This window comes from Hydra viridissima, unplaced genomic scaffold (genome assembly GCF_058129835.1).
Source record: "Hydra viridissima isolate aposymbiotic clone 2 unplaced genomic scaffold, HvirCarnegie_v1 scaffold_14, whole genome shotgun sequence".
NCBI lineage: Eukaryota > Metazoa > Cnidaria > Hydrozoa > Anthoathecata > Hydridae > Hydra > Hydra viridissima.
In genome coordinates, this window is record NW_028324313.1 from 2,807,282 (window position 1) to 2,826,155 (window position 18,874).

Genomic DNA, 18,874 nt, shown 5'->3' on the forward strand with positions numbered 1-18,874 from the left:
TTTTTCCTTTGAAACTTTTCTGAAATATTGACTCAAATTATCTTTTTTATTTTATTAAAACGATTAAAACTAGACATCTGGTTTATTGGCTAATCGATATTTGTCCATTAATTACTTACTCTTCAATGCTACAATTACAACTTGCTTTTATCTCCGACAATTATTTCTTGATTGTTCACAATCTTCAGGTTTTTTCAGGTATTCGCTTTTTATTTGGTATAAGTTGTATAAAAAGTCGATTTAAACTAAAACGTACCATCAGATTATTATCCTAATAAACATGACGTAATCTATGATGTTATTTAAGAGGGAGGTTTTATGTATCGCTGAATATTAGCGAGATATTATCGAGAAAAATATTCATTTATAAAAATTTTAGTAAATAAAAGACCGTCCCACCATTTTTTAAATAAGGTTGCTGAATATTTTTCTAAAAAATTTATAAGACATCGCACTCGTTCTGAGTTCAAAAAAAAAACACAACAACAAAGAACTTTGTTAGCAAAAATTTCTGAAATTCCAGTCTGAAAAATTCCAGTCTGATTCAAGATTCTAAACAATAATGAAGTTGTTAAAATGAGAAATCTTAGATAATGGAGCTCGATTTGGATTGCTGCGTAGTGTTGTTTTAGCGTCCGCTGACCGTGGTTATTACTGAGAACTTGATAAATTACACCTTAACATCGCTTTAGGAAATCGAATGTATCTAGTGAGATCGAAAGTGTGTGCAAATTTCTTGTCAAAAGCAGTTTATTAAATTAATGTTGAATAAAATCAATTAAAAAAAAGAAAAATTTTAGTTTTAAATTTGTTTCACTTATTATGAATTATGTGCAGCTGACTATTTTATAATTCTTAAATCTCAATAAAAAAAAGTATTTTTGAACAGGAATTGAATTCTAAAAGTGCGCTAACTGCCATTAATAAATTACTCGTTTAATTTTTCTCTGAGTGAAGGTTCGCATTTTAAATTTATGTGTTCTTTTCTTTTGTGATGTTATTTTTATTTTTTTATTTTTGAATAATTAATTAGATTATGTAATATTTTTTTTTGTCCATGGAGAAGGTTTTTTGAGCGGGTACATGAAACTGAAATATTTTTCACTAAATTATAAAACCACATATTTTCTATATAGATTTTCATTTCCAGTAAATAGAGAAGAAAAAAATCATATTTTCTATTCAATTGAACCAATTATCAATGCTTCTTAGGTGGTCTGCGCACTTTCTATTGGTCTTATGAGATTTCGGTGTTAAACGGATCCTTAATCGCCGTTTTCAAAAAAAAAACTTAGAGATTTTCCAATCATCTAGGGTAACAGGTAGGCACAAAAAATGTTTGACTTGTAGTAAAAGTAAAAAAACCAGATCTATGTCAGAATATTGAAATGAGATATTGATTGTCTTGCAACATCGGTTCTCAGTTCAAAAGGTTTTCTTATTTTTACCGAAGGTTTTTCTTTCATTTTATTATCATTATCTTACTGACTATTTCAATGTATGAAGCAAAATCCTGAGTCTTGTAAATGAACGAAATTTAATGTAGTTGTGTTTTGATGTATTAAATAGCATAGCTTTTTATAATTCCTTTTTATTTGTAAACACTTTTTGTAACTGTATAAGGATATCTATTACAGCCAGATGGAAAGAACACTTTTTTATAACATAGAGATTTGAAAACTAAGCATTTTGAATCTTTTCAAACTTTTTTTCAGAGTTTATATATGTCCTTAATTATTCTAACCCTTGGTAATTGTTGATGCTACTGTAATAAGGGATTTACTTCATAAATTAGTAACAACGTCGAAGTCATTAATTGTAACGATAAAGTCATTAATTGTAACGATAAAGCGTGGGTTTTTCTTTTTTAAAAAAAGCTTTTTTTAAAAAAAACTTTCCGTTTAATATATATTTCACTCCTGAAGACTGATGTTTGCTTTTATCCACCCGACAATCGTAGGTTCAATTATTAAACCTTTTTTTTTTTTTTTTTTTTTTTTTTTTATCAACACAAACCAAACAAATTCTAAGTAACTCTTTCGGTTTCAAACAACACCTACACTTTTTTTAAATAACCAACCAAAATCATATCCAACATTTGGCAACCAGTGGCAAAGATGCCGGCAATTTAGTGAACGTCTTTTGTTCCTCCTTATTACGTAACTATCAATAAAAACTTAATGGAATAAGCGCACGTTTTAAATATGCCGTAATAAAGGAGTTATGTAACATCAACTATTGTCATGTTATGATATACGTCTTGTGTAACTCTAACTATGCAATCAAATATACAAGAAAAAAACTTTTTTTTAAATTAATTACTAAAAATAATAGAAGTGAGTAGAAAAGTTTTTAACATTTTTTCAAAAGCTGTTTGATTCCGTTTAACAACTTAAATTAATCTGAAGTTTTTTCTTATTTAACTTTCTTACAAAAAGAGATTTAATCTAAATAAGAATATTTAAGATATTGTTAATTAATCTCTTTAAAAAAAAAAAAATTATATATATATATATATATATATATATATATATATATATATATATATATATATATATATATATATATATATATATATATATATATATATGCATGTATACATATACACACATACACATGCATATATTATTATCACTATTATTATTTATCATTACTATTATTTTAATTGCTAAAATTTTTTTTACGAATATTTTATTAAACAATAAACAAGGAATTTTTTAAAATTCCTAAAACGAAGTTTGATGAACCAATGTTCTCACAAAATAGAATAATGAAAAAAAAATTAAATTCAAAATACCCTACCGAGAATCGCGTTTTTAGCCATTTAAGGTTGAATGTGAATACTGCTGTTAAAGAATTTGCCAATAGTCGAATAAATGTGCGAAAATTAACTCCGATAGTGATTTAACTGGCTGCTTAAATAGAATTTGTAATAAGGATCGAAAATAAAGGAGGAAAAAATGAAAGCAAAAAATTGAAAAAAATAATGATTTAAATAGATTATATATAGACCCGACATTCCTCTTTGCTATCATGAGGGTAAGCTTTTATTGTTGTTGTTGATGGTCCGGATTAAAAATTCATCTCAACTTTAGTTTTCAATTTTCTAAATGTGTTTTAAGTTATAGATGCTTTGGAAATTTTTTTATAAAAACCGCGCCATCAGTTCTACTAAAAACTTTAAAAAAGGTGCTTTAACATCTTCATAAGGAATGTAACTTTTCCAGTTTCTCCTGGACTATTTAAGTTATTTTATTTTCTCCATTTGCTATTTCTTAATCAATACCATTCGTTTTTAAACAAACTGGTCTCGATTGTATGTATATAAAAGTGTGTTAGTTTAAAAGAACAATTCGGCCGACGGACGATGATATGATTTCAATACATCATACAAAGCTAAATACAATTGCGCTTACCAATCTGCATACATTTCACATGCATATTTAAAAAAATGTCGTCAAAAAAACCCGTCAAGCTTTCTATTGTAGTCAGCGCGCTTATACAAAAAAGCTGCTTACATCGAAGTTTCTCTACATAAATCTTCCGCTAAATTATTCATGCCTGCTTCTCTTATAGCCCAAGAAAAAAATTCTCTATTAATAATATATAGTATTAGTGGAGATATTGAAAATACATTTGCTTTTATGATAATATAAACCAAGTAGCCTCCGAAATCTGCAGTCAGTTTTTCTGGGTGGAGCGGATTGAAAGGTATTTGAGGTCAGTAAGCAGCAATTTATAAACTTTAGATTTGCGTAATTTGTTTTTTATAAGCAATCTTCTTTCTTTAGAGGATGTTTTTGTTGTTTCATTGTTTAGTTTGTTTGAAATTTGAAATGCACTAAACTCTGTCATTGTAAGTTTTACAGATAATATCAGAAGCGATAAATAATTTTAATCACACGGCTAATAATTCATTCGCGTAATAGAGCAATATATCATTTTTCTTTTTTATACTTTCCTTGCAGCATAATCTTTTGTCTAAAAGAAACAATACTATATCTTTTGTATACATCTTTACAAAAAAAAATAAAAAAAACACTTCTAAGGCACTTTGTTCTGTGAATCAGAGTTAACTTTTGTCTTCTATAAGTTTGTTTTTTCGTGAGAATTGATCTACTTCTTTTGTGTCATTATGGAAAATACACTCAATATGTACGCAGTAAGTATTTTACAGAATGTATTTCTGAAGAATTTTCTATTTGTAATCTACGAGCTGATAAAATTTTTATCAGAATTAATTTCAAAGTTTTCAAGAGATAAAGAATTTCAAGTTTTAGTTAAGATGCTTAACAATACCTGAGTAATGTACGCGTCAGACCAATAATACCTACTACACGCATCACGTCAAAATATATTTTAACTTATTTTAAATAATGTTTGACACTTTGCTTCGAACCTTCTTTATATAGCTGCAGAGTAGGTCGTGGAGAAAATTTTTCAGAAAGTCCTCGTTTGTTAATGCGTTTTGTTTTCTTGTTTCCAGTATGAACAAATTTACAGCGAGATGAGACGATTAAAGACAACAACATACGATAATTAACTTACCACGCACAGAAACAGAGATTTACAACGCTTGAAAAAAGAAATTTTCTAACTAAATAAACAGCCGACTGCTGAGCCACAACCTTCAGATATGTGTCGGACTTTTAAAAAAGAATTCTACCTATATGATACCAAGTTGTCATAAATTTACCAAATTTGTGACGCAGCTAAAATTTATTAGCTGATAGCGTGCGTTGGTTTGCTTGTTTTATTGGGAAATGTTTTTAGATTGAATGATTCATAATGAGCATATGACTTTTTGAATCAATTTTCTGTTTTTTTTTCGGTTCAATCAATTATTAAGTCACGCAATTGACTAAAACGTCTTTATTTGTTTACGAAATTAAAACGTATAATGTTTTATTCATTCGTCTCCATTACACTTTTGAAAGTTAGTAGTCAAACATAAAACCATAAAAATTCTTTTATATATTTATGATGTATATTAGCCATCGATTCTTTTTATGAGGCAATCTATTTAACATTTTTTCTGCATTATTTGTTCTATTCTCGGAGAAACTTTTAAGCTCTTCAGAATGAAGCATTTTCTTTCTGAAGAGTTTAATATGTCTTCAAAAGAATTTCTTTCTCTTTCGCGCAAAATGCAAAGTACTAAAAAATAAATCAGAATTTTGAATAAAAAAATTTATTTTGATCTATATCTTTATCTTTTTAGAAAAACAAGAAACTTTAGTAATGCACAGCAAAAACTAAAATATGGAGGATATTCTAAAGGTTCGTGCACCTATCGATGTATTTATTTGGCGCGAAAAAAGACAACGACTTTTTATTTATTGGTGCTTAACTCACTATATTCATGGAATGGTTCATTCTATACGCTATTCGTCGCAGTATCTTTATTTCAAAGACATAATGCGCGTTTCAAATCCGGATCTTTTGTATGGGATGTCCGTATCGTTTATCGGAATAACTGGCGTTATTTTCCCACTTTTAATCAGCCCTTATATAGACCAAACTCGAAACATCAAACAAGTCATTTTTTTAGTCAATATTTTGGGTTTTGTTGGAAATCTTTTATATGCGTTACCGTTTTCTCCGGCTTTGCCTCTGATTGGCCAACTTTTGGCGGGAACAACTCCAGCTTTTGGTGTGATTGCCATGGGAGAAATATCAAGATGTTACTCATCATCAAAGTTAACTAAAAAAGTATCAGCATTATCGCTCATATACAGCGTTGGTACATTTACGAGCATTGGTCTTGTTTTTTGTTTTCTTTATGTGGACTTTTATTTGGGGCAGTGGCACATTACTTACGCAAATATGCCCGGCATCACAATGTGCATTCTATTTTTTATTTCTGGAATACTAGCTCCACTCCTTGTCACTGACATATCAAAAGAATTTGATTGTAAGCTGGAGCAAAGGATGAGGAGATCATCCTATGTATCTAATCCGATCATTAGGTTAGTAAGATTATTTGCCTTCTATTCGTTTTTTTTTTTGTTTTTTTTTTATTGTTTAATTTAGGCAATATTCTTTCACATTTTAAAAATTTCTAAAAGTTGAATCATAGAAGCTGTTTTATAAATGCAAAATTTATTTATTTTTGTGCTGCAAATAAAAATGATTTTTTACTCTTAAGTCCTACAACACTATCTCCTGAACGTCTCACCGGAAAAAATCTCCCCGAAAGTAGCGTTATCTCTATAGAAGAACAAAAACAACATAAAAAAAACACGAACAAAGAACCAAAGTATCCGAGTACAGACTTTACTCCTAGCATTTCAACTGAACAATCTCAAGTAGTAACAGAAAACGAAGAGACATTTTATATTAGCCATCAAAACGGTGAGAAGTTTGACCCTATAAACGGAAGGAAAACAACCCCACCTTTCACATTTCCTAAATTTGTTGATGCAAGCTACGAGAAGTTAGATCAGCCAACAAACGATAGTGTTCAAGAACGCTTGAATAGTTCGGTTAAAAAATCAGCAAAGTCAGTGTGGAAAATTTTACGGTACCGACCTACAGTTTTACTTATGTTGATGACATTTATTGAAGCATTCGTGTACTGCATCATTGTCACTTGTTTACCTGTACTTGCCGCAAACTACTTAAAATGGGGGAAAGTAGAGCTGGCATTTCTTAGTATGGTCAACAAATTTTTGTCAGTACTTATATCAGGATCTGTTTATTTCTTAACAGATCATTTAAATGACTTTTTACTTTTAGTATATGGAGCCTTTTTATCTATGTTAGCGCTCTTGATACTATCGGTGCTAGACATGGTAAGTAGTGACTCAAACGTAACGACTGGATTTCTTTTTTTAATAACGTGTCTTTCCATATCTGGAGTGCCGCTAATTATAACATCAACAAGATCAATGTTAGCAAAGCTGGTACCTACGGAGATTCAATCATTAACAGAAGCTGTACGACTTTCAGTGTTTGAAGCTGCATTTGTTCCAGCTGGTTTTTTAGTACCAATTGTTACCCTAAATATTTCTGTTACCTCGCTTATTTTACTTATTTCAACATTAGTAGTTGTTGTTTATATTACATTCGAACGCGAAGTGCTCATCGATATAAAAGAACAAGATGAATATTGGTTGAGTGGAAATGAAAAAACATATTCACCGGAATAACAATTCTTTTTATATGGAAGAAAACATAAAAATGAAGTTTTCCGTAGCATCGGACATTTAGACTAATTCAACAGTTGATTTAAACGGAAAGAACAAAAGTTAGCGAACTTAGCAATTAAAATTCAATATAAATACCTTCTCATCTCAATGTGCTCTTCCGGACCATACGAACACATTATTCATACAGTTAATGAAGGCGACAGCGAATATTTGCTTAGTTAAAAAACGAAAACAAAAAAATCTCTGATTTATTTGAATAGCGATATTTGTTTTAGGCTTAATTAAAAAGAAGACTTGATGTACGTCAATAATTTAGCATTTAATAAATGCAGCCACTAAATGTATAAGTATTAATATTTCGAGGACATAATAAAAACTACTCCCCCACGGCTGTGTACTCTTAGTGTTAATTTTTTTAAAAATTAATTTACATTCCTAAAACAAAATTTTAAAAAACAATTTAAAAAATATCAAATTATAGTTAGTTCATTTCGAACAACTCAATCAAGTCTACTCCTTAGAAGAGTCTAAAACCATTTTCTATAACGGTGAGAGGGTATGCTCTCAAGAAATCGCTTAATCAATCCAACTTGTAAAAACATTTTATTTATTAACCGAAAAAAATATTTAGTGTAAATATGTGAATTAAAAGAAGATGAAAACAATTCTGAATGCTCTATTTCTTTCATTTTCCCTCATTTTAACATAAAATGCTTTCTCTAATTAAAATACTGAAGACTAAATAAAGAACATTCGAAAAAGTCTGTCTTAGTTTTAGAAATAATTTTCTTATAACCCGTTTACATTAAAGATAAAATACTGTTTAATTATAGGAATCAATACCTCGTTCAAAACTTAACACAATGTATTTATATTTAATCATAGCGTTTTTATAGTATTTTTAGCTAAAGTAGTTTAATTAAATTGAGTGTTATCGTTAAGCTAAGCTACATTTAGGCTAATACTCTGTTTACACTAACGATAAAACATCGTTCAATCATAATATTTTACATAACTTCGATTTAGGGACATTTTAGGAAGTTTGGTTGGTTATCGACTTTTTTGACACATTTTTTGATACTTTCGTCTTATCGTCTTTCGGAATATCACTGTTTTTGCGTAGTGCAATGAGGTTAGGTCAGAGTAGAATAGGGACTGGCCTTTAGAATGATGGTCGATACCTGTTCTGCTCTGACCCTGTCTTCGATTAAAGGAACAAGTTTTTTCTATACACTCCTTTAAGTAGATTTATTGGTTGACCGCAAGATTACTCGGGACGAAATAGGGTTCGAAACGAGGCTCTTATGATCAAACTTAGCAGTGTATCAGTATTTTTACTTTGAGTAGAAATTATTTTTCCGTTAATTGTTCCCAAAAGTGAAAGCACTTGCGATTTTCAATTTCGTTGCTTCACTTAGTTCGCTTTGGCATTATTCTTTTGCAGCAGTTTTGCTTATATTTGTTTTTATAATGGATCAACTCTAAATTACGACAACTTCCCTTGACTCTGTTGTGCCCAGAATTGTTTTCAGCAAGTTTAATTATGTCGGAGATAGACTGCTTTTAAATATTTTCTGCTTTAAAGTGGTCCAGCGAGAACTTTTTGGCCACAAGATTGATTTGCCAAGTATATTTTGTAAATTCACATTTTCTTCATGCTTCATGTTTTCGAGCTTATTTTCGAAAAAATGTATAAAAATTTTGTAATTTATCATTTTACTATTACAGAAAACTAAATTTGCAACAAAGTAGAAATGTAATTCAAATAAAAAAAACCTGTGGTTAGACATTTTTTTAGTATTAAACCTTTTCACGAATTTTTATCGAACAACCGTTACTTATTCATTCACTGATTTGTTGTATCAACTTTTTTTTTATTTACCTCCTGATTGAATGTGACGTGAACACAAAACTCGGAGAGGTAAGTTGAGTATTATTCATAAAAATTGCATAATCAAATTTATATAAGTTGCACAACTTCAGATTCTGAAAAATATGCCTTTGTCAGCAAACAGAAAGCAAATTCAAAATTGGCTAACTTAATTTGAACGTAACCTACTCTTGTGTTACCATAACTATTATGAACGTTACCTACTCTAATATGAAATCTTGTCCCTAAAACTTAAAACAGCAAGCAAAAAAAAACGTATCCTAAACACTACACTAATAAAAGGTCTTTTGTAAGAATGCAAAATTCCTCTTATTCAATTCTTCATGAGTACAAAAAGTTCAGTATCCCCCTCACATTACCTTACCTGTTCAGCACGTTATCATCAATCACTTAAATCGTTGAATTAGTTTCAACTTGTTAAAACTGCGCTAACATTGCACTGCAAAACATAGCCGGAATTGTTAACAGCAGTAACTAGAGAAGAAGCTGTAATTTAAATTTTTTTGGTGGAGTTTTTTAAAAGTATAAAAAAAGTTAAAAAGAAATTGTCACGTGAATATTAATTGCGAAAGTCTTGTTTCACGGAAAATAATTAGATAAGTTAAATGAGACAAATAATTCAAATCCATATTTAAAAGTTGATCTCGTTAAAACAATTTTTTGCGAGACTTATTTTCATTAAATGAGACGAAAGAAGTCTCGCGGGAGAATCAGTATTTGTATGTATTTTCTGTTCTTTAGAATTAAAATTTTATGATTACATAAATTAAACATTCGTGCATATTATTATAATAATTCCTATATAATCTTATGCAAAATCAATTACAATCGTTATATTATAATAATAAAGTCAAGTAATCAAATATAAATATAATATTTCTTAAGAATGCGGAGAACGTGAAGAAGATTATCATCAAAGCCTATTCACTCCGGCATAATTTCAAATAACTCAATGTCATTTTGTCATAGAGCACTCTGGGAAACGTTTTAGTAAATAATTTTTTGCTCAGTTTTTTTATCTTAATTCTAAAATAGCGTCCTTTTGTGTTGCACTAAATTGTGGAAAAATGAGTAAAAAAAAATAGCTAAGATATTTCGTTATCTTGCAAACAATTGCGAAAGACGTCTACAATCAGAAATTCCTACTTTTTAAAATATTACAAATCCTCCTCTATTTGTTGGTTGTATGAGGAAACCACTGGTAGAATGTCATCCAGTTCCAGTAAAAAAACGTGATGTTTATTTACCTGTTAATTCAGAAAAAAAAACTTTTTTAAATTCAGAAAACATTTTAGTGAACGAACTGTCTTTTCATAAAATCAGGGTTTTAACTAAGGTTTTAAATACACAAGTTTATTTGGAAAAAATTTAAATTTTTTTTGTTTAGTGATCTATATGTTGTTAACGCTCTTTAAGGAAGGTCTTCAATCGGGAGCCAAACAGAGCAACTTATGCTAATCGTACAAGTCTACTTAATATCGCAATTTGTATCGCCACTAAAACAATAACCGCGTTTCATTCCAAAAAGGTAGCTTTATTTAAATTTATCGTTTTTGAAAAACCGCGTTTCATTCCATGGGTAGCTTTATTTAAATTTATCGTTTTTGGCATGATTTATTACTTTTCTGTTTGCCAGTAGTTTTATTCAAAGTTTGCCTAATTTTCAAGGAATTTATTCAGTGTTTCTCAATTCGTAACTTGCTTCTAGAAATTTCATTTCATTTCATACTGATTTTTAACGTTTTTAGTGAAATATGAAAAGAAAGAAATTTTTAGTGTGCATTATCTGCTGCGTGTTGCCATCGTAACACGTGTTAGACTCTATCTAAACTACACCATGACGAAATACGTCATGACGAAATAAATCGTTAGTTTACTTCTTGTTTTTATTCGCGTAAAAAGTTTTTAAAGCTTTAAGATTAAAGTCTCCTAATACGAGAAGATTTTTCGACAGATATTTGTAACAATAGCATGATACTAAAGAAATTTCACAATTGTATTTATTGAATTCAATAGAAACAGACTCTCTTTCGAACTCAAATATGCTCCAATCGTGTCTCAATTTGTATCTGTCCTTTAAAAAACAGTATTTGATAGCGAAAGAGTGAAGAGAAAAGAACTGAAAGAGAACTAGGTTAAACAATCAAAATTAGCTAACACTGCTTACTTTTCAATAAAGTTTATTATCATTAAAAAAAAGTTATAAAAACTCAAGCATAGATTTACAAGGATGATAAACTTTATCTAGTTGTTTCCTAATTATTGCTTGGAATCTTCCAAGAGCTACTCTGATCTTATGGCTTAATCACTCTTAACATAAAGTTTGAGACCTGCTCTTAGGTAGTTTAAAGAAACTGGAATGCGACTTTTCGAATCAGCAGTTGTATTTATGCAAGCAGGTCACAGAACTTTATAGGTCAAATGAGGAGCAAAAATGAAAACGTAGGTCATCCCAACAATCGGGGGAGATCATTTAAGATTGTTCTCACAGATAACAGAAGCAACCATAAGATCTAGAAAGTGTAACAAACCGTTAACTCCAATCATTTATTTGATGAGGTTAAGTCTCATTTGAAAAACTGATGTGTGTTGTTTGGTATTTTTAGATGGAGGAGTATTCTTCAGCTGAGATTCTTTTATTCCGCTTTAACTTTTTAATTTTTACTTTTAACATCTGCGTACGATACGCGCTAAGATACGCACTTTCACTTATTTCGTTTGTCAAAACTTTATCAAGTGCGTGTACAACTCCATTTGTTGCAATCATATTTTGTGTCAACAAGGTTGACTGATAGTCTGTAATGATTGGCTGGCTTACTTTTGTATTGCTCAATGTTATAAATGTGAAGTTGCCGGATTTTTGTTCGTATGTTTTTATAACAAGTTCTTCATTTAAAAACATCACGTTTGTAAAAACCGCTTTAGTTCCGACATGGCGGCTTAGGAGTTCGGTACTAAAGACGCTTGATTTATTTTCTTTTCGAAATGACATCTCGAAAATTTTGATTGCTCTGTTCGTAGGAGCAAATATAGTAAAGGATTCGTTTTTTTTGCTGAGGAGGTCAACCAAAAATTTATTTTTCATTATCTCATGTGCAAAAAGTTGGAACGCTTTTGTATTCTTCAATATCTCGAATACCGATTGGTTAGGAGGAACTAATACATTGTTAATTACATGAATAATCCCATTGGTTGCTAAAACATCACTTTTTGAGATAATAACATTTTGAACGCTTGATGCCTAAAAAAGTTTATAAATTTTAAAAGTATATATGTATATATATATATATATATATATATATATATATATATATATATATATATATATATATATATATATATATATAGAAAAATGCGTAAAAAAATAGCAAATGTGTATATGAATAAATGTTAATAGTATTACAATTCGAACCCAGTTACCTCTCGATAAGTTTCTAAATGAACTTTGAGGAAAGTGCGATTGCTTTCTGCCGTTGTTTCTACTGCATTTATTCCAACAAACCTCTCAGTGATGTATCTACCAACGAGGAAATGGTACTTAATAAAAATTGTCAAATAATTTTGATCTGAATCGAGCATTTTCCTAAATTCTTTATCCAAGCGCTCGAACGCTTGGTCTGTAGGTGCAAACAGCGTATGTGAAGTGATTTCACTCTGTAGCTGCTTCATATGGCCGGTCTTGATAAGATATTGAAGAAAAGTATGACATTGAAGGTGCGGAAGACTTTCTAATAAATTGTCATCTGTAAAAAAGATAGAAAAAGTGAAAAAAAGTAGAGCATTCTTAACAAAACACGTGTTCAATAAGTATTTTCTTATAGGCCATTCAAAATTATGGTCATACGATATTTAGAGCCGTTGAAAATGGAGCTGTCGAAAGTGTAGGGGCAAAAGGAGGGGGGGGTAGGAGAGATTGAAATTTTAGCTTAAAATGATTTTCACCTGTTAACGTGTCCAGTTAATTTTTGATCAAACAGTAATCTTTTTAGCGAGAAGCTCATACAATAGTGTTCTTTCATATGATGCAATAGCATCTCAAACTCACGTAATTTTCTAAAGCGAAATGTTTCTATTGCTTTTGTTGAGATTAATCGTGTGTAAATTTTCTCTTCTTAACTGAAGTGTTATTATGTATCGTGGTTGTCGAAAGCAAAACGCGCCCAAAAAACTAAATTTTACAGGACATACAGAAAACTGTTTATTTTGGCAATACCATGTAATCAGCTATAAATCTTTGTGAGTTCAATAATCTTGTAACATATAATTAACTTTTTTTTTTTAAATTTAGACGTTGTTTTGTAAAGTTTGGACATTAGTGATTTGCCTCAATTGTTTTGCCTCGATTGTTTTGACTTAAGTGGTTTGCTTGCGACAACGACGATATGTGAAATACAATTCTCTCTGAAATTTTTAAACCTTAAATATCATTTATTTTTTCTAATTTTACTTGCACATATCAGACAAGCAATTTTATTAGAAGTTTTGATTGCAATCTAAAGTCTCCCCAAACGGTTTTTTTAGTATATTAATTTTTATTTACATTTATTTAACAAAATATTGTTTAATTATCTTATTGTTTGTTTAATAGCTAGACGAGGCTTTAAAAGCTAAACGAAGTTTTAAGAGCTAGACGAGGTTTTCTGGAAAAAGATTTTTAATTAAGCCCATTTTTCATTTGATTTTTTTTTCTCTCAAAGAGATAAAACGTAATCTCAAATGCTTTTAAGAATTGATTTGGATTATTGTCTGTATTTTTCAGCCATTTAACCTCAGGATTAAACTGTCATTTACTTAGTTAAGCTCCATTCGACATTTTTTGAATTTTTGGCCAATTAAATGTAAAGACATTTTATTGGAATCTTACGTTTCTTTTTGTTAAAGTTAATTTTGTAAATTTTTTCATGCAACAGTTTCTTACTTATGTCTGGTAACAGTATGCCATCAATCCCATAAGCCCATCCGTCAGTTAATGCATTTGTTGATAAAATCATCATTCCATTAACATAAGACGAATCTTTGTTAAATAAATCTTGATACAATGTGAGTGGCTGACCGATATCGTTCGTAAAGGTACTCCATCCTGAGTCGAGGAAGAGCCTCTGACGGCACATTGGTCGGTTTATGATGTGACTACGGATAAAGTTCTAAAACAACAATTGCCATTGTTATTTTATAATCTAAAAATAATCTCAAAATATGGCAAAAATTTTATGTTCGCAAAAAACTTTTGACAGACATGAAATGTGAAGAAAATAAACTTTAAACAGAAAATTAATGAAATAAAAAAGAAAATCAATGAAAAAAAAAAAAATCTCTTTTCGGTTTTTCGGCTCATCATTTCTTACCCTGGATTTTATGCCATCAGCGAAAATTGATTCTTTGTATTTTGTAGGAATACTTTTAAACGAATCATCAAGAGGTAGAAAAAAGGTGGCTCCGTAGTAAAACGTGAAGTATACCTTATATTTCTCAAATAAACCGTACATAATTCGGTGTCTTCCTGAATCCTTTAGGTAAGCCATAAAAGAGAGCGACGGAGAAACTGGAATCTGGTTAATTTCATAGAGAATCGATTTTTGAGTGCGAACGTTTAAGAGACTAACTTCAACTCCTTGCAACCAAAAGTAATGAGTCAACGTAAAGTGATTCACGTGTTTATTTATATAAAATGATTTCTTTTTAAAATTTTCTATCTTTTGGCCATCTTTAAACGATGAAGTATTTTGAGAATTTTTGAACACCAAGCTTTCAACGATATCTTTTTTTTGCTTTATCGTCATCCACTGAAACGGCTTGTTTAAAACATTCTTGCTCGGTATAAATATCAAAAATGGCTCCTTATCAAACAGCACATTAAACATCCCAACTTGACATAATAGGTTGTAAAAGTCTGTGTAACCATTTGCCAACAACGCCGTTGCAACGTTGTTTTTTTTGTTATCCACATGTTGCAAAAGGCCTCCAACAAAATAGCCCAGAGAGCAAATAAGTATACACCCAAACATCATCATTTTAAAGATCAGAAGTATGTGCTTCACCAAACTCTTTTAAATTAAAATAAATTATTTTAAAATAGATTTTCTTTTTTTTTTTTTTTAAACAAAGGTTTTTCAAACCAAAACAAACTGACTCAAAAAATATAAAAAGAAATTTAAATTAACATTCCTAGCATAATCGCTTTGTTTACAAAACAGCTTATCAATGTTTTTTTCCTTTTATGGACACGGGATAAGGTTTATATTCCTAAAGCACTAAATTGAATCGTTTAAAACTTATATGAGAAATAAAACTCACGAAAGCACAAATTAAGTTCAGTTATTATACTTTCTATTTTAAATTTTACTATTAATTTTATTATCATATATAGCCAGAATATTTTTTTCACTTTTTAAATGAATAAAATAAAAGTTAAAAAAACAATAAAACATTTGAAATAAAAAAAACTTTTTTCGTGTAATTTGGCAACTTTTTTTAAAAGTAGAACCCCCTCTTTCCCACAATCCCAGACGTGAGAAAGTAATTAATCAGTCCAAGTTAACAAAGACTGAACTTACAATAAAATTCTTTTTTTTTTTTTGTGAAAAAAGGTTCTTATGATAATTTTTTACGTCATTATTAAGTATTTTTTGGCGCTTGTTTATCCAAAAAGTTAATTTTTTCTCAGCTAGTTTAACGTAACAAAAACGTGCTTTTTTAACTGGAAGTTAAGAAATAATAGTTAAGAAAAAAAACTAAACCATTATTTGTGTCGCCCAACGAAGTTTCATGAAATACGTATCACTATAGCAAGAAATAGCACAATAAAATTCTGTTAGTGGTATTAGAAACTTAACTAATTAAATGCTGTAAAAACGTGTTTCTCGTGTTGATGCGTTATGCTTGTTTGGGTGCTGGACGGGTTATACATCTTAGAATGCTCTTTCTATAACTGATACGTTTTTTCGATTTCATTTGTTCGCTCGTTTAAGTTTTTCAAATCTCACATTAAAACTTCACTATAATTTCTTTCTAGTTGTTATTCTATATTTATTATAATTACTTTTATTATTGTAGTGCTTTTGTTAACTGAAGAATAGAAATTTTTTTTTTAAAATAGCTCTTTAATTAGATGTAAAATATTTAATTACTTCCTTTACACAAGTTCAGTGATTTTTTTTCCCCCAATGTTCATGCATAATTTTTTAAATATCTTAATAAACTTTTCGTTTCTTATTTTTCTGACTAATGGAATCTTCTCTGTAACATGTCATATCAAGTAAAAATGATGTTATATAAAATCTAGTATGACGATATAAAGTATATAAATAAGTCTAACATAACAAATAGCAGTGCGAGGAGGTGAGACGCGACTGTAAATAATGTTTATTTTGGATAATTGTTTAACATATTGACCCATGGCCTACTTCATTTTTTGTTAATATTTTGCATTACTATCTACATTATACTATCAAGGCGCGGATCCACGCTAATGAAGCTGAAGCTACAGGGCCCCGAACACTTTTAATTTTATTTCAAATATTATTCTAAAAAATTTTTAAAAAATTAAAGAAATTGAAAATAAGAAAAAAAAAATTTTTTTTTAATTTATTTTCTGATTGTACTAGATTTTTTTATTCCCTTCGTGCGATTTGACACGGAGATTTTTAGAGAGTTATTAAAATTATAGATTTCTATAAGAATTAATATTCTCATTAGAATTATTTGTAAAAGATATGCGAAAAAATTCAGAAGAAAAAATGAACGAAATCGAAAAAAAAGTTAAAAATTGGAGTGAAGAAATTACAGGAAATGATAATGATTTAAACAAGCAGCGAAAGACACACATTTTTAATGGCAAGGACAAGTTTCGGGAAGAGGAGGTGTGCAATGTCCTTTTTGATTCTTTAGCAAACGAATTATCGAAAAGAGGAAGAGTATACAAAGAAATAAATAAGAAATATAAATTTCTTTTAAATATAGGAAAAAAAGATCATTCTCATATTGACATGGAAAGCATTAATTATGTCATTTCATTCTACAATAATGACATAGATGCTGGACTAATAAATAAATGTACACAATTTAGGGAATATCTTCAAATTACAAATAAGGAAAAACAAGCAAAATGTTCCAGTATGCTTAAATTAATATACGAGAGAAATTTGATAGATGTTTTTCCAAATTTATATACCGCATTAAAGATATTTCTAACTTTACCAATAACCAGTTGTGAGGCCGAAAGAGCATTTTCAAAATTAACATTTATTAAAAATAAATACCGCACCACAATGCTGGAAGTCAGACTTAATTATCTTTCAATTTTGTCAATTGAAAATGACTTAACAAAATCACTATCTTATGATGAAGTAATAAGAGAATTTGCAAATAAAAAATGCCGCAAACAAAAAATTTAAATTTTATTATGTTTATTGTTATTTTTATGAATTAAAATGAATTTACAGTTTTTGCAAAGTTTATTTTTGTTTCATTACGTTTTACTTATATTTTAGTAATAAGTTTTTGGGGCCCAAAAATTCACTTAGTTTCAGGCCCCACAAATGGTTTATCCGCGTCTGATACTGTCATACCATTTTTAGAAGAAATACATATTTTCACTCAGCACAACAGCCCAGTTGTCAGGATTTTTAACAAAGCGTAAGTGTTCCGTGGTGGGGCTAAAAGTTAAATAACATATCAGTTATTTCATATAGATAATAATTTTTGTTGATTTTTTTGGGGCCAATTTTGACAGGTGTAAATGGCGTGATTTTACATTTTGAATTTTTAGTTTTTTTAAATATGTTAGGTTAATAATCATTACACATTCCTATTTAGTACGTGTACAGACATGTATGTGTGCACACGTACTAAAATAAATACTATATAAAATAATAAGTATGAAAACGTATAAAGGATATTATAAGCATAAATATGTAGTATAGTAAGTGTAATAAGTATAAATATGTATATTTTATCTTCAATTATTTTTACTTTTTTCTTCTTTTTTATGCTTTATTTTCAACGGTTAAATGAAATAAATATTTAATTATCGTGTGAGGTGTGATTCTTAATGGCAAGGATATTAAACAAATATCATTGCTTGGTCTTTACACATAGCAATTATGTCCGTATTTAGATGTAACACTCAATATCAAAGTATTTAGAAGTACAATGTATACACTTAAAATACAACACGTCATTTTACATTGTATAAAATGTCTGCAATATATAGGAAAATAATGATTGTGCAAAGACAATCCGTGTATGCTGCTTTTAGCAAAATATTATTTAAAACCAAACAGAGCATGCTTTATCTTCTGAAGAAACTAATTTTAAAAGCTAAGATAATGATCAATAAGATTTGTCATTTACGTATTAAAAAGACGCTTTATCTATTACCTGAGACTTTTAAAATTGATTGGTAAATAAATGTCTAAATTTTGAAACCAGTATACTTTTTATTTACTAATTTTTTTATGGTATAAATATTGATAAATTAAAAAATATTTTTAAAAAATCAACAAAGCTACCATGAACCTAAAACCTATAACAGAATGTTTCATAAGGAGAAAAAAAAAAAACGAACTTTTTTTTAGCTCTGATCACAAATAGCACAAAAAATATTCACGATTTTTGATAATATTTATTGGGAAAATAGCCGAGTATGTCGATTTCTGATATTGATTTTCACGTTATTGCTAACGAGATTCTATATGTATATACAATTCTATTGTAGCTATACAGAAAGAACTCTCTCTGATATTTGTGCAACAGTATATGGTATCAAAATAATGTTAGTAGTGCTAATGCTCTAAATATTTTTTGTATAAGAGGTAAAAGTGAATATATTTTA

The 18,874-nt window shown here is 29.2% G+C and overlaps 2 protein-coding genes and 1 long non-coding RNA gene across 7 annotated transcripts; 2 read left to right on the forward strand and 1 right to left on the reverse strand.

The window, feature by feature from the left end:
- The first annotated feature begins 1,153 nt into the window (after window positions 1-1,153).
- LOC145192902 (uncharacterized) lies at window positions 1,154-7,820 on the forward strand. 4 transcript variants are annotated; one of them, XM_090072067.1, is made up of 3 exons: window positions 1,154-1,322; window positions 5,222-5,969; window positions 6,149-7,820. In XM_090072067.1, exons 2-3 carry the CDS (start codon window positions 5,263-5,265, stop codon window positions 7,149-7,151), a joined length of 1,710 nt encoding a protein of 569 aa, XP_089928193.1. In that variant the 5' UTR covers window positions 1,154-1,322; window positions 5,222-5,262; the 3' UTR covers window positions 7,152-7,820. The 4 variants fall into 4 exon arrangements, with proteins under 4 accessions (XP_089928193.1, XP_089928194.1, XP_079926352.2 ...); XM_090072068.1 differs by lacking the exon at window positions 1,154-1,322 and adding an exon at window positions 3,015-3,039; XM_080070226.2 differs by lacking the exon at window positions 1,154-1,322 and adding an exon at window positions 3,600-3,720.
- Window positions 7,821-9,934: 2,114 nt separating this feature from the next.
- LOC149878824 (uncharacterized) lies at window positions 9,935-13,435 on the forward strand. 2 transcript variants are annotated; one of them, XR_016447019.1, is made up of 3 exons: window positions 9,935-10,032; window positions 10,430-10,570; window positions 13,331-13,435. It is a non-coding gene; the product is annotated as an uncharacterized LOC149878824 (long non-coding RNA). The 2 variants fall into 2 exon arrangements; XR_016447018.1 differs by having other exon boundaries at window positions 10,014-10,264.
- Window positions 11,206-15,174, reverse strand: LOC145193355 (periostin-like). Its single transcript, XM_080070819.2, has 4 exons — window positions 14,388-15,174; window positions 13,961-14,186; window positions 12,463-12,785; window positions 11,206-12,283 (listed from the first exon to the last, which is right to left on the reverse strand). Exons 1-4 carry the CDS (start codon window positions 15,051-15,053, stop codon window positions 11,645-11,647), a joined length of 1,854 nt encoding a protein of 617 aa, XP_079926945.2. The 5' UTR covers window positions 15,054-15,174; the 3' UTR covers window positions 11,206-11,644.
- Window positions 15,175-18,874: the final 3,700 nt, after the last annotated feature.